This window comes from Canis lupus, chromosome 20 (genome assembly GCF_003254725.2).
Source record: "Canis lupus dingo isolate Sandy chromosome 20, ASM325472v2, whole genome shotgun sequence".
Lineage (NCBI taxonomy): Eukaryota > Metazoa > Chordata > Mammalia > Carnivora > Canidae > Canis > Canis lupus.
The window spans coordinates 20,549,886-20,565,113 of NC_064262.1; the positions used below are offsets into that span (position 1 = coordinate 20,549,886).

General features: G+C 42.0%; 1 protein-coding gene across 1 annotated transcript in view; it reads left to right on the forward strand.

The window, feature by feature from the left end:
* Positions 1-7,235, forward strand: part of EIF4E3 (eukaryotic translation initiation factor 4E family member 3) — a 46,317-nt gene extending 39,082 nt beyond the window's left edge. Inside the window, exon 7 of the mRNA XM_049098142.1 lies at positions 6,970-7,235. Within this exon, the coding sequence (XP_048954099.1) occupies positions 6,970-6,995 (26 nt within the window). The 3' untranslated portion in view covers positions 6,996-7,235. The remainder of the gene's footprint in view (positions 1-6,969) is intronic.
* Positions 7,236-15,228: the final 7,993 nt, after the last annotated feature.

The window sequence follows — 15,228 nt, forward strand, 5'->3', positions numbered from 1 at the left end:
GCTAATACTCTTTTAAGATACAAGGAAATATCTTGTGGGGCATGTGACTTTTGTTTAGGGCCGTGTACCCATGCTGGGGAAGGTGGCAACTTGCAGTAGGATCCTGATTTTTCAGTCCAGTCCTTGCAGGGGCATGCAGCCTATCCTCTCTACAGAGAGCCATATGGAAGTCACAGTGCTGACTTTCTTACTTCTGTTGTTTCTTAGGTCTGGATGCACAGCCAGGGTCTCTGATGGAAACCAGTATGCATTTTCTCCTCCCGTTGTCCCACACTACATCATAGGCACTTGCTTCCATTGGGGAGGCTTCCCCTATTTAATTAGGATGGATAATACCCACTTAAAGTAACTTTTCTCCTGTAAGCAGTTCCTGAAGTGTTGACTTACTCCACTTAAAGATTCCCTTCTAGACTTTCCCACATTTCTGAAATGAGGGGATAGTTTACAGTGAACTTGTCCATTTAATATAATGTGGCTCTTAAATTCATGGTAAAATTGACAGCAAAACAAACAAAACCACACACACACACACACACACACACAAAAGGAAAAACACAACTCTAGTAAACTTTAAGTACTTTGAGTCATTCTCAACTTTCTTCTTGACTTCAGCTCATGTCTATACCATACACACAGTTCTAGGACTTCAATAGATGAATGAAACTTTGGGTATCATTGAGTAGTAGACACAGTGTGCAGACTACTGCAGAGCCTTGACCAAACCCATCCCTTGTGAAAGGACATGGGGTAGCAAGTGACAGAGCTGGGCATTAAAGTGTGCAGGCTACATAGCCAGTCTAGGTTCCTTGAACTGAGAACACTCAAAAGTCTGTCAACCTAACCCCCAAATAGCTCACCCAGATCAAGTACTACATACCTGATCCAGTCTGGCCATTGATAATGCCAGGTATCAATATATAATCAGATATCCTCTCATTTTCTCCCTGTGACTCTCAATGACTAAAGCGATGCTACAGTTTGGGGTTTGAAAATAACCTTATTGGAACAGGAGGGGGGGGGGTCTTTGCTGTGAGAAGCCCAGCTCATAGAAGGTCCTGTCTTTTGTACTTAAACAAAAGTGACAACATTTGGAGCGATCACATGGTGGCGCTGCCTTCCAGCCAACAGTTCTGGCTCAGCAGCATAATTTATCCAGCTATGTTTGTGTAATTATTTTAAGATTCAAGTGCATTTTGCTCTTCTGGTTTTATAAAAAATTTGGTTAGATACTACCAATAGAAGTTTAGCTCTCCTATACCTAATAAAAACGTGTGAAAGATAGAAGTCTCTGGATGTGCTTTAAAAAATCTCAAATCTTAGGCTCTCAGTGAGCTTCTGTGCAGTTATGAAGAGAAAGAACGAAATAAACTAACATATAGGAAATACCAGAAATATTTCATCAAATATTATGCCCAAGGGGAGAAGTAAAATTAGGGTTTGGTTTTGGGTTTTTTAAGGGCTTTCTAAATATGGAACTCCCCTTTAAAAATGTAAGTCTGCTGTTCACCTTTCCTAGACTGTATGTTTCTGTAAGATTTCACTCATTACAAATGAAAGTAGAGGACTGCCTGTAGGTAGTTTATTTCTTAAAAGAATATATGCAGACCAATTAAAAATTACTTAAGAGTTTGGCGGCTCGGGATTGTAAGAGCCTGGGTAATTGCCTCGACAACTGAGAGGGGTCAGAAGGTGGAGAGGGAAAAGATGGGAATGGAGGTGGCGGTGAAGAAGAGCCCTTTGAACCTATGCTTTTGCGTGGCAATTAGAGTGGGTTCTCCCACTCATACTCTCACACAGAAGAAAGCTCAAATAAGTACTTTACACATCTGATTATGCTGTTCTGTTTCTGTTTTCTATTTTTACATATACATCCAAATCTGTGAGTACTTCTTACTTAGGTTAGTACATTCAGGCTAAAAGTCACCATCTTGTGTTGTAGAGATACTCTCATCTTGCTGACACTACTCTGTTTTTAAAAGAAAACTCACCGAATCTTTGAATTTTAGAGTGGAAGGGACCTTCGAGATCATCTACCAGTGCTTCTCACCCCTTAGTGTGCAGAAGAATCATGGGATGCTTACTCAGTATGCACATTTCTCAGCCCTAACCCTAGAGATTCTGATTCAGCAGGTCTGGGAGGCCTAGATATCTGCCTTTTTAGCAAGAGCCCCAGTGATTCTAATGTGGATGGTCCTCAGACCTCCCTTTGAAAACCCCTGTTCATATCTACCCACCCCCTCAAATGACAAATGAGGCGAGCCTCCCACTCCCCAAGCTCTCAGGTGACCTAATTGGAATTACAATACCAACAACCCTAGGAAGGCTGGAGAAAGCCATTATCACTTAGACTTGAGAAGATGATGCTCGTAAATAAGAACTTTATGGCCAGGACCACAGTGGTAATAAGTAGCCCATCTCTGGAAGTCCATGATATAAAACCTTTAATACAGAGTGGTGGCTTTTCTCTTTTCTAAATACCATTTCAGTGTGTTAAGAGAAAAGAAATTAATGTTCAGAAAAAGTAGTTACTCCATATGTGCAGTAACTACTTTTCTATAATATCTTATGGCATCTGGGGTTCAGCATCATTGAACAAGATTAAATGAACGTTATAGAGCTATAAAATTGCATGTAAAATAACGCAAAACTGTTCAAATGACTATCAAAGTAGCCTGGGAATGAATTTCCACTAAAATTGTCACTCCTAGATGTAGCTTAGCAAAGCTGTTACTAAAGTGGAAGGATTCTTTAATACAAAGAAGTGTCCAAAAAATCAAGTAAGTATTCCCTAAACCATGTGAGTGATAATCAAAAGTCATTGTGAAGTCAATATTTTTTTGTCCATCATTGCTGCTAAAATTTAGAGTCCCATTGTATATGTGTGTGTTGAATGTACCAATTAGAATATCCAATGAAATAGCCTTTTGGATATTCTATGCTTTTGTGTCCTTCAGAAATCATGAAGTTGAAGAAATCTGTGTTAAATGTTTGTTTGGGTTGCTGTCTTTTAAAAAGCAATCAACTCATTTAATGAAATGCAAGATTTCTTTGTGACAATTTCAACTCCTAATGTTGAAGTGAGAGGATTTTTCTGAAACTTTTATTTTGGAACAAGTGTTGGAGATTTATAAAACTGTCAACTTTGTATTAGAGAAACAATCCTGAAGTAAATATGAGCATTTCTGAGTTTTCTGTAGAAAATCAATGGTACCTTTTGTCTTTTTACCTAAGAAAGTTTTAAAAAGAGGTGAAAATTTTAATTTTAGCACTTTACCTTATATGATGAATGGGAACTTTGAACATTTTAATAAAATTTGTAGGGTTTCTGTTTTCAAATAGAGCTATTAATTTTGTGAGCATGCATTAAATTCCCCCTGAATTTCTCAGACCTTAATCAGGTAATATGGCTCACAACCACAGTATGGTTGGGGTTTTTTTTTTTGTTTGGTTTGGTTTGGTCTTTTTTAAGTTTTAACTACTCGGTTATCATTTAATAACAAGTTACCATCCCTTTGTGTATATCATACTCCCTGAGATTTTAGTTTCATTTAAATTATCATACAAAGGATTTCAGAGCTTAAACCGGTGAGCACGCTTTAGCTAGGGACATCTAGCACCAGTTATCCCAAGTTTAAAATCTTATCAGTTGTGTTTAGAATTATTCATTCTTTCAAACTGCCTTACCTGTGTATAAGCCGAAGCAGGTTTATTTGCCTTATGTTTGGGATCTGCTGGTGCCCCCCTCCTCCCCATTGTATACCATCTGTGCCCTGTGCAGTTGGGGCCCTTCCACATATGGCTACAAGCTGGTGTAATGCCCTTCCTTTTGATCTGGCTTCATCTAGTGATTTGCTCAGTATTTTTAAGGTCAGACTGAAAACTTTTCTGTTCTAGTTATTTTTGATTTTATATTGTGTGTTGTGTTTGATGTTCAGATACATGTGAAAGTTGCTTCTATGAGTCAGTAAGTTTTATTCCAGCCCTTTTGCCGCAATAAGGTAAGACTAGTCTGTACTTTTCTTTCTTGAAAATGTAGTGATTTATGTGTTTAGGGTGAATGTTTAGGCTTTTCACCTAAAAGTTCTTGCAGTTTTCTCACTGGGGACTAGACTGCTATGAATCTGTGCTCCTTTCTTCAAGCTATAACTTTGTGGGGTTTAAGGGTCCATTAGTTTGCAGAACTTTCTATTGAGATTTTTTTTTCTCATCTGTTGCCACTAATTCTCAGTCTGTATTGGGATTCTGTAGAACAGAAATGTCATTCTCCTCCATCAGGTTTCAAATTTTCATGCCATTTTGTTAAGCACATTGCTTGAGCTTAACTAGGGTCCAAGTATGTGTGGTGATGGTCATAATGCTGTTTATTCCAGCTCCTATTGAAATGTGGTGCCCAGCTAGCATTGTGTGTGTGCGATGCTCCCAGCATGGTGTGTGGCACCTAGTAGGTTGTCTGTGGTCCTCAGCCAGGAAGCAGCCATGGCTTTCTATACTCCCCTGTTGAACATATTTGGTGACAGGGCTCATCTTTGGCTCTTAGAAAATGCATTTCACTTTTTAAAATTTTTTTCCTCGACTTCTGGCTGAGAATGGTCTCATTTTAAAATAAGTCAGTTACTCTCATTTCTCTCATGTCCTCCAGTTTGCTGTTAAGATTTGACTGTCCCCATTTAGCCAAGTAAAGTGAACTTACCCTCCTTTCTGGTTGTCCAACATAGCCCTTTAAAAACAGCAAACTCTTACTTCTCCCATTTATCCACACACTTTCCTATCTCTCACTGCAGAAGCGAGCAGTTACGTCTGTGATGTCCAGTTACCTTGCACACAGCATAATTTTATGAAATCTTGAGGGGCCGGGAATAACACCCTAAAGATGTTAAGAAGTCCTCATATCTCCTTTTTTTTTTAAATAAGATTTTACTTATTTATTTGTGAGAGAGAGAGAGAGAGGCAGAGACACAGGCAGAGGGAGAAGCAGGCTCTATGCAGGGAGCCCGAGGTGGGACTCAATCCCGGGACTTCAGGATCATGCCCTGGGCTGAAGGCAGACGCTCAACTGCTGAGCCACCCGGGCATCCCCTCATATCTCCTTCTATTGGAGTCTGATTACTGCTGCCACGTATTCTGTGTATGCTTTATGGTGTAGTGGTTATTCGTGTGCTTTTGGGAGTCCTGTTCCTCGGTATAGGCTCTGCCTTCCGTTAAGGTACAGTTTTTTCGAGGCCAACCCCAGTGATTCTTTTGGTCATAATAAACCGCTGTTACAAGACTTGTAGCTGCTTTCATTAATGAATGTATTTTTAAAAACTTTCTGGGATCCTACAGGAAGATAGGTCTTTTGTTATAGAAAGAAAAGAAAACAGTAGCATTTACTGGGCTCAGCAAGTTAAAATGTGTACCACTGAAATATGTATCTATTTCCCATCATCTGGCTAAGCTGTGGTGCTGACTAGGTTATTTCTTGCCAGAGAAAATAATTTTAAATCATAAGCATATTTAACTAGCAAGCATAAATCATAAGCCCTTCTAATCATAAGCATGTTGAACTCTGGTACCATTTGTACAGATGGTATGGTTAAATGTGTGGGCTCCTCCCAGCCTCAAAGATGTGGACAAGCTCTTACTGCCCAATTTCCTCTTTCACTTGGGGGAACTTAAATCATTTGTTGTTTGCACATATAGAATTCTAGAAATCACAGACCAAGAGGAAGGTTTCAGGTCTTAGGAAAGTTTTGGGTTTTGTGACTCACCCTGACTGAAGAATGGTGGAAATGAAGGGTAAATATTAACGCAGCATTCCCTTTTTGAGGCAAAAATAATTGGTGTTTCATGAAGATAGTCAAATTATGAAGGACAAGACTTTGATTTTCAGAATGTGCCTTTAAAAAAAAAACAAACGTCATGGAATCATAAATAACATTTTAACAGAAGCCTGTTGGCTTTCAAAAAGTGTTCTCCAGGTGGTTGGTTCTACAGAAATACTCTTAGATACTGCAAACAAAGCTCCTATTGTAAAGTATATTTTTAAAAGTATTTTTAAAAGTGTAGTAACACAATAACACATCCATACTGACATGCATTGCGAGGCAAATTGTTAACATTTTGGAAGCCAGTAGGCATCATTTACATACTCATTGATTTTGTTTTATGAAACACCACTTCTAAGAAACTTTTTATTGTAAAAATAAAACAAACGATATGGAAAGTCACCCAAAACAAACGTGTAACTTAGCGAATCGTTACATGGAGAACACTCCTAGAGCAGCACCCAGGTTGGGAAGTAGAACTTTGCCGGCCACCCCAGGAGCCTCCTTCATTAGTTTCCTCACAATCCCAGCCCCTGCCTTCTCCACTAAAATAACCCTGATGATGACTTACAGCAAGCTCTTCGTTGCACTTCTTTCTGGTTTTATTCCTCGGGTGATAAACATCCCCATTATCTTTTTATATAGAAACTCCTCTATTTATGAAAAAAAAAAAACAAAGTTATTTATAAGCTCTTTAAGTGATAAGTGCAGAATGACACTATCAGTGCTTGCTACCCCCATAAGTCAGTGAGCGGATAGAGTTTGGCAGGGTTCTGCGGTGCCACGTGGCTCTGTTCATCGCTGTGACTCAATAATAACTAATGGCGTATGGAGCTCCAGGCCATCTAAGCTCAGAGACTCACTAACTTACTTCTCTCCCAGATGCTAGGAGGCACTGTCACAATTGTTGCCTCCATTTTCTGTATGTGAAAGCTAAGGCTCACAGAGGTGAGATGCTTGCCCATGCTCACACAGGTAGCCCATCACAGAGCCAAAGGACACCAGTACTGCGGCTCCAGCCTGTTCTCCTGATGCTAGGCTTGATGGGATGTGCCGACATGTAAGGATTTTGAGACTGCTTAGAGGAGTTTGTTTATAAAGGAAAGGACCTACAGCTTTAAGGAAAGCTCACTGACTGGTCTGGTTCAACCTTTTCATTTTACAGATGAAGAAATGACCCAGAAAGCATAAAGAATTCGCTTAAGGTCACACAAGCAGTTGGTGGCAAAGTTGCAGCCAACTCCCCAAATCTTCTGGCTGTTAAAATCAACGATTTTTCCTTCATTCCATACCTTATGTGGAAAAAATACACATTTCCTAATCCGCTTCTTTGCATCAGTTCCACATGAGCAGATTTGACTCAAAACCAGTGTACGACTAGGATACACCATCTACTTGCTTACTTTTTCAAGGTTTTAGCTGGGAATTAAAAAATTTATATTTGAAGTTTGCTTTTCTGTCTCACTTATTGAGTGCCCAATCTGTAGATACACATGCCTAACACTCTCCTCCAAAGAATGTACAAGAATAACACATTTGACTGGTGTGGATGGCAGGTGGAAAAGAATTACTGGTGTAGTGTGTAGGCCCTTCAACATATTCACGGCCAATTCTGGATTATCCCAGCACAGATGGATCAGGCAAATCCGTCTTCTACTTCTTACTGGTGACCTTTAACTATTTGTGTTTGTAAATGCTTCTACCGGAGATTGGGGGGGAGAAGAGCAGAGAAGATGGAATTTGGTTTCTTGTCCAGAGTATTAGGTGTCCTGGTAAATGGTATGGTGGTTTTTGTGGGAGACTGTGGGATTCTCTCTGGGTTGAACCACTCTGGGATTTCCAAACCTTAGCCTTGGATGTCAACAATCGGAAGGGAGGCAGACTGGCTCAATGCAAAGAGCTTAGCTTGGAATTTGTTTTATTGGGTTGAAATCCCATTAGCTTGCGCCTCAAGCAAGTTACTCATCCTCTCATAGCCCCAATTTCCTAATCTACAGAAGGGAAGAAGACAGAGCTTCTTCAAAGCCAATGACATAGTTAAGCACTCAGCTCAGCACTTTATTCATGTAGAGAGCTATTAAATGGTACTTCTATTAGTTGACTATATTCATACATCCACACAGTAAAGAGGATGAACTGATCCAATGAAACTTTTGCACTTTCCTCTTGATGTAGTTGGTCTAGCTTATGTTGTTTGAGGTCCTGCAAGCTGGTGGCAGCAGTGGGCCCAAACCCCCTGGTCTCATAACTGCTTATTTACCGATCTTTCTACCTCTTCAAGCCATAGTGGACAAACAAATCTGCCTTCTTCACTGGAGCTTTGAGTACCTGACCTCTGGGTTGTTTGCTGTGAACCAATTAAAAGCCTGAATGAATCTTCCAGTTAATAATTTTCTAAGGACATTATTGCCATTGTTACTCAGGAATATACAAAGGAAGTTCAGCTAATAAAAATGTTTTCCAGGCTTAACAAATTATTGTTGAAACATAAGTCCCATGTTATGCTCTGTGGATTGCAGTCACTCAAACTTCTCATTGGAGGAGGACCGTAGGAGGCTCCTAAGAGTTCCTTATATTCCACGCATATTCTTTTAATGTTGGATGCCTTAAGGAAAGTCGATAGGCATCAGTAGAGCTGAGATAAGGATTATATGGGATATTGACTCATTCACTCGGAAAGTATTTATTGAACAACTATGATGTGCTGCTAGGCACTAGAGATAGAAAAATAAACAAGACAAGATCTCATCCATTCTTCAGGGAGCTTACAGTTGAGTGCATTGGTAACTATCATTAAAACAGGAACTACTAGACCATAAGAAAGGCAGGAAGTATATCTTAAATATGTTTGAGCTCCACATGCCTGCACATACTACAAACGCAGTGCATGCTGGAATGAAGGTGTGATTGAGTGTTGTCGTAAGCAGATGTTTGTTTGTTTGCTCTTTTTTAAAGTTGTAGTATCCTTAGATTTCTAAAGCTGAGTGCTTTTACTAATCTCATTATTGTTTTAAAATTCTCTAATAACAGTTTTGATACTGAATTCAGTAACCACAAAGGCTGTTTCCAATTTGTTGGTGCTTTTCAAACATCTTTAAAAGCCATGCGAGCCTTGGACTTTTTGCTGGGTAATTCACTGTGTCTTTATGTATGTACCTGAGGGGTAACCATCATAAAAAGGCCTGTGTACCAACATGTTCAATATGGGGATTCTTACACTGTGGAATGTCTAAAGATTGCTTACTCTGTAATTTTTAAAAGCCCTGTAATTCCATATAAAGCATATATAGCATCTGAACAAGAAATATGACACTAAGTCTTGGATTAAATAATATCTTGGGGCTGCTACCTTATGCATTTTCAGCAGTTCAAGAACTCCACTAAGTGCAGGTTAACAAGACCAGAGCATCGTAAATGAGCATCTGTCCCATGACCCAGTTGGAGACCCCTTCCGATTATTCATTACAGAGACACGTGCTGACACTGAGTTCAGCCCTCTCGAATCTCCCACTCGAAGTGGTCTTTTAGGATTGGCAGGAGGTCAGAGCCTTCCACTCCCACGCTTTGTGGCTAAATGTTCTCCGGGTCTTACTTGCCTTGCAGCCCGGATAACTCTATTTTCAAAATTAAAGTAAACAAAAGGAGACTTGGGATGGGGAGCAATCCAACTCTGAACGCTTATGTGGAAAAGGGTTTTGTTGTTGTTTTTAGAGTGTTTTAAACGAGAACAGGCAGCTCTGCACAGAAGAACGTGTTCGATTCGGCACCACTACCGCCACCATTTATCCCGCTGACCTGGGTTTTTGCAGCTCTAGTTCAGCCTTCCACTTCAAAGGCCTGGCTCTGAGTGGATCACACATTTGCCTTGATGACAAATTAATCAAACTTGATTTCTTGGATGAGATGGATACAAAAGAACTACAGCTCCCCAAGGCCTGAAAGTCACTACGGCCCTTCTGGCTCTGATTAGAGCAACAAAAGGATGTCTGAGAGCCATCTTCCTCCCTGCTCAGGCTGTGGGACAGAGCTGAAAGCAGCCGGCTTGTAAAGGAGAAAGGCCTGATTAAAACACATTTCAGCTGCGACCAAGTGCTCGGCGAGCCCTTCTGACAGAGAAAATTGCTTTTTAGTAGATGCTCACCTTTTCTCAAGAGCAAAGTTTCCACTTAGAAGAATGAGAAGAGGTAGTATATTAGCAATCTGAAATGTTTATAAATCTCCCCTTTTATGTTTCTGTTGGGAAGGTGAAGTTAGAAAGAAAGAAAGAAAGAAAGGAAAGAAAGAAAGAAAGAGAAGGAAAAGAAAGAAAGAAAAGAGAAAGAAATTGGCCTGTGATATCTGGCAAGCGTTAGGGATAGGCAGAGTTTGGGTAAGGAAATTTACTTGTACCTGGTTAAAAAAAAGCAAATTCCCCGGACCAGGAGATTTATGTACCTTTAAGGCAGACCTAGGACAAGGCAAAGAATGGGATTCAAAATGCGACTGCTGTGGGTCTGCTCCGGCAACCCACTCATGCGAGAGAGCGAAATAAGCCTTCTGCTAAATCGGGGAGCGCAGGATTTCGATGCAAACCCTCTTAGCAGCTTTGTCATCCGCCTGTTCTGCGGAGCATCCAAGGACACTGCTCGCATCCCTCTTGTGATCGCTGTGCGTTCTATATTTAGAAGAATTGCTGTTGCACAAAATATGGTCCCCTGACTGTCCTGGGCGTGCTTTACGCCTTTCCCAAAAAGACTTCAAAAAAATGAAAGGTTCATACCTTTATATTACAGTTTTGGAAAGAAGAACCCAAAGGGGTTTTTTCTCCCTTTAATATGGAGGCAAAACACACAAATCCACATACTGTGAGTTCCTATTTTATTTGTAGGATCTCCTTGCACGCAGCCACACCACCGCCATCCGGTGACGGATGGCTGATAAACATGTGCGTGGTGAAGTCGGGTCACACGGGCTCATCTCTCATTTCTGACACTTGGTTTGAAGATCCTTCCTCCAAGTATCTTTGTGATCCTGACAGGCAGTTTTCAGAAGTTTGTGGCATTCCAGGATCCTTAATAATTTAAAGCTGTATTTTAGATTCCAGCCATGAGCAAAGTATACAGCGGGTTCTCCCTCCCCTCACCCCGTGGGCTGGCTGCAGCGCTGACCCCACTGCTCTCTGACACATGTGCGTCGAGCTGCGGCCAGCCAACCCCCTTGAGTCCCCAGCCCTCTGCCTCCATCCCTATCCGCTCACCTCTTCCCAGTCTCCCATCATGAACCAAGGCCTCCCCCTCCAGGAAGCCAGCTGAGCTTTCCAGCTGGAGGTGAGCCCTCCTTCTGGCATCATAGGAGGCCCTTCAATTTTCTTTTAGCTCCTCTATGGCACTAGGTGCATTCTCATTCTGTGTGCGTTCATTCATAAGTGTGGCCCTAACTCAAGAATCCCAGACCTTTCACACCCACCTCATACAGCGTCTTTCAAGCAGAGGCTCTGCTGTTTATTGAATGGAGGAGCAACATTGCTGCAACCCAACAGGGATGCCTTGTAGGATCCTGGGGAATTATTTTTGTGGTTGGAAAGAGCACTGCGATTTGAGTGAGAAGACTAGCTCCTGCCTCCCTACACCCCAACCTGTGAGTATTGTGCCCTTGCATGGGGCTCCCTGACCTTTCTGAGCTTCAGTTTCTTTCACCTGGATGCCAGGCAGAATGAATGCTCCCATCACTGGGTGGGAAGATGAAATGAGAAAATACGTAGTGAGGCCCTTTCCAGAGGCTAGGTGCTGTTCATGCGAGGTCTCGATAATCATACTTTATGGTACTACAGTGTTCTTGTCAAGGTAGGCCTGTTATGTTTAGAAACATACTGGGTGTTTTAAAATCACATTCTAAAGTAAAGTCCAGGTGCACCTGGGTGGCTCAATGGGTTAAGTGCCCGACTCTTGATTTCAGCTCAGGTCCACGATCTCAGGGTTGTGAGATGGAGTGCTGCCTGCATCAGGCTCCATGCTGAGCGTGGAGCCTGCTTGAGATTCTCTCTCTCCCTCTCCCATTACCCCTCCCTCCCAAAAACTAAAAATAAAAATAGAGTCCAACGACTTTTTATGTTTATCAAAACCCTCTCTTTAGGATAAAAGTGATATATGTTCATTTTAACAAAAGCAAACAATAATAGCTACCCTCCACCCCTGGCCAAATACTTCTTTTTTTTTTTCCCCCAAAATGATACCTGTGTTTATAGATAGGCAAGAAAGTGGGACTGCTTAGGGCTGGGCCAGGCCTAGAGGAATGCCACAATGGAGATTTCAGGGAAGTAAGGAGACACTAAGCAGAAAAAAGGAGAGACCAAAGAATAGTAAGCCTTGAGGAGCAACCTGGCCCTACTGAGGTGGTACCGTAGAAGTCATTTATCAGCATCTGCTGTCTCCTCCTCATGTTCATGAGATCCCATAAAGGAAACGTAGCCATTATGCTTCATTTGTGTGGGTCTAACACGTGGAGGGCTTTCTTAACTCTGCACCTGGAGGTGAGGTCTAAGGGCAGATGACTGACTTTTCAGAGTTCAGACTTGCCCCTATAGGTAATTAAGTCGGCACTCACCTTGATCAACAAATATGTATTATCTCCACACCAAGACACACGGACTGTTGGTCCTGGAGAAACTTCAGTGGAGGTTTGTGGTTTTAAATCTAATTATTTTTCTTGCCAGTGTTGTATCTTGTTCTCAAGAATGGTTTATGCCTCTTGTGTTTATGTAGCTGAATTTTAGTCACTGTGACAGGAGTTGGGCACTGTTAATAGTTTTCTACTATTAGACATTTTGCTGGTGTTTGAGTAAGTGTCAGATTCCAAGAGTGTAAAAATAGGAGTTACTTTGGTTTTCTTCTTTATTCCCCTGAAAAGTCTGTTGTGGCTCTTGGGCCACATGGAACCTGTGATAGGGTAGCCCTAGAGTGTCATTCAAATAAGATGGGAGAGGTCAAAGTCATGTGAGGACTTCACCAGGACTTAAAGAGAGCTTGTTTCCTGGTGCTATCTGGGTGGAGGAGATAATTTCTGCCTAGCATAAGGGCTCCGTGACTTCCGATTGTACCATGACCTTTTCACCAATGTCAATAGCCATTTCACACACCTAGTTGTATATTTCGTTTTTTACAACACAGAACTTAAAATCTCACATGTTGCAGACCTGATTAGCTCATAGTCTGAATCATTAGAGAACACGTGTATTTATCTGTAACAGAATACAGGTTTTAGAAGGGGACTCCTAGAACTCTGTTATAGTGACAGGCTTCTTATCTCCAATAATTCGAGATGCCTTCTTCATTGTATGAAGTTCAAAATAGGTGAAAAGTATCTATTTCTAAAAGTAGAAATTCTAAAGTTTATTTTTAGCAGAATATGTAAATAAAACACCGGCCCATCAGATTCTTTGAAGGTCATGACCCAGTGCACTAGCTGTGTGCAAACTGCCAGTGTCAACCTGGTATAACAACTAGTGTGGTTTTTACAGGTTGGGTCCCTGTGGCCTGCTTTCCAGGTCACTGGCTGGTGTCATCTTTTGACGACACCAGCTGCACTGGCAGACTCATCATAAGGGTTTGTAAGAGCGAGACTCCATGATGGTGGAGAGCAAACTGGAAATGCCCTTTCTGTTGGTGGGGTGATGGGATAGTCACATGTCTTGATCACAAGACTCAAGCCCAGGCTGGACCCTCTCCCAGGGCTGCCCTGAGAGATTTCCAAGATCCAGGACAAGTTAGGTTCTCTGGGGCTTGTCAGTTATGTAATTCCACTTCCCTGAACACAAGCTCACTGCTGAGCCTTTCTCAGCTGCACCTGCCAGATACAAACAGGTGTGAACTTTCTTGAAGATAAACCTCCGTCTATGTTTAGATGTGAATGGGCCTCCTAAATCTGTGTTAGTCAACTTCCGATGATTCAAAAGCAGCTAGGTAGCAGTCACCAGCCTGAGCTGTGATACACCCTTATTCCATAGCTTGATGGTTAGAGAGCAAAGGTGCCTTGCCCGAGGTCACAGAGCTGGTGAGCTGCAGGATCTGTACTTCTGTACCTCAGATTCCCTCACTCTACATCTAGCCTCCTTTTCCTGGGAAACTAATTTTACAATTTTTTAAATAATACATTCCTGTACTCTGCCTTAATTTTCACAGCTCAATTTTTTCCATGCTCACAATTTTCACTAAGATAATTTTTTTAATGTAAGAAATTAGCAAAACACCAGAGCAGTTTCAGCAGCATGTAACATTAGGGGTACAGTAAGAGAGGGCCACCATAAGCCCCATTGCGTTAGGGCTACTTCATTGCAAGTGACAGAAAAACCAACTAAGAAATAACCTAAGTGAAAAGTTGTGGAGTATTGTGGTTTCAGGCAGAGGTTGATCTAGGAGACCTAATTTCATGGCTCTCTGTGCTGTCCTCATTTGCCAGCTCTAAACCTATATCCTCCCACTTTTAAGAGATGGAGTAGCCTTTCTCTCTCTCTCTCTCTCAAGATTCCCAGGAAGTCCCAACATTGTGTGCCATTGACTCTAACTGGCTCTCATTCTTATTCCTGAGCCAGTATTGTGGCCAGAGGATGTCAGTGCTCCACCACGCCAGGTATAAGTTATATACCCATCCCAATAGCTCGAGTGAAATCATGGAGATGGAGTCTTAGAAAGGAGGTGTTGATCCTGGATGACAAACTCAGAAACCTCTACTACAGCATCAAGTCCCAGTAGCTGGATGACCTACAGCGAGGTACCTCACTGCTAAGCCTCCATTTTTTCAACTGCAGGATGGAGATACTGGCACTTCTCTCATTTTGTATAGTACCCTAAACTTTGTATGTGGTCAGGTTCAATAAATTTTTGCCTTAGCATAAGCTAAGCAGCAGGTGGTGGTGCTATGGTTCCCAGTTGCTCCGTGGATGATATCCTAACTCCTTGACTAGCCTGCCTAGAGCTAAGTCTCTAGTCTTTCCTCCTTTCACTCCCAATGATCCTCCCTTTCTGCTCCTCCCCGGAGGTGAGTGACCCCTCCACCCCACAGGGTGCCATTACAGTACCCTCCATCCCTGACTAAGTGTCCCTCCTGTGTTCTCTCTTGGAGCCCACACTCATCCAAGGAGAGCAGGAGCACACTGTGTTGTGACAGCCTGTTTGTCTGTCCTTCCCTCTAGACTTTGTGAGGACAGACACCATGATTGTCACTCAGGAGGCTACCATGCCTGACTTGAGAGCAGGCGTACGAAGATCTTTGGTGTAGAAATCAATGATGGATGAATGACAGGCAGGGCATCTCCCAGGTGAGGGTCTGGTTGACCCTGTGTGTTCGATGCTCCAGTGGATAAGGGGGCTTCACTCTGACCTATAGCCATCACCCCCATATCTAGGCTGTTGCCTTGCAGAACCCAATGCACCGGGCACAGAGTGGGTTC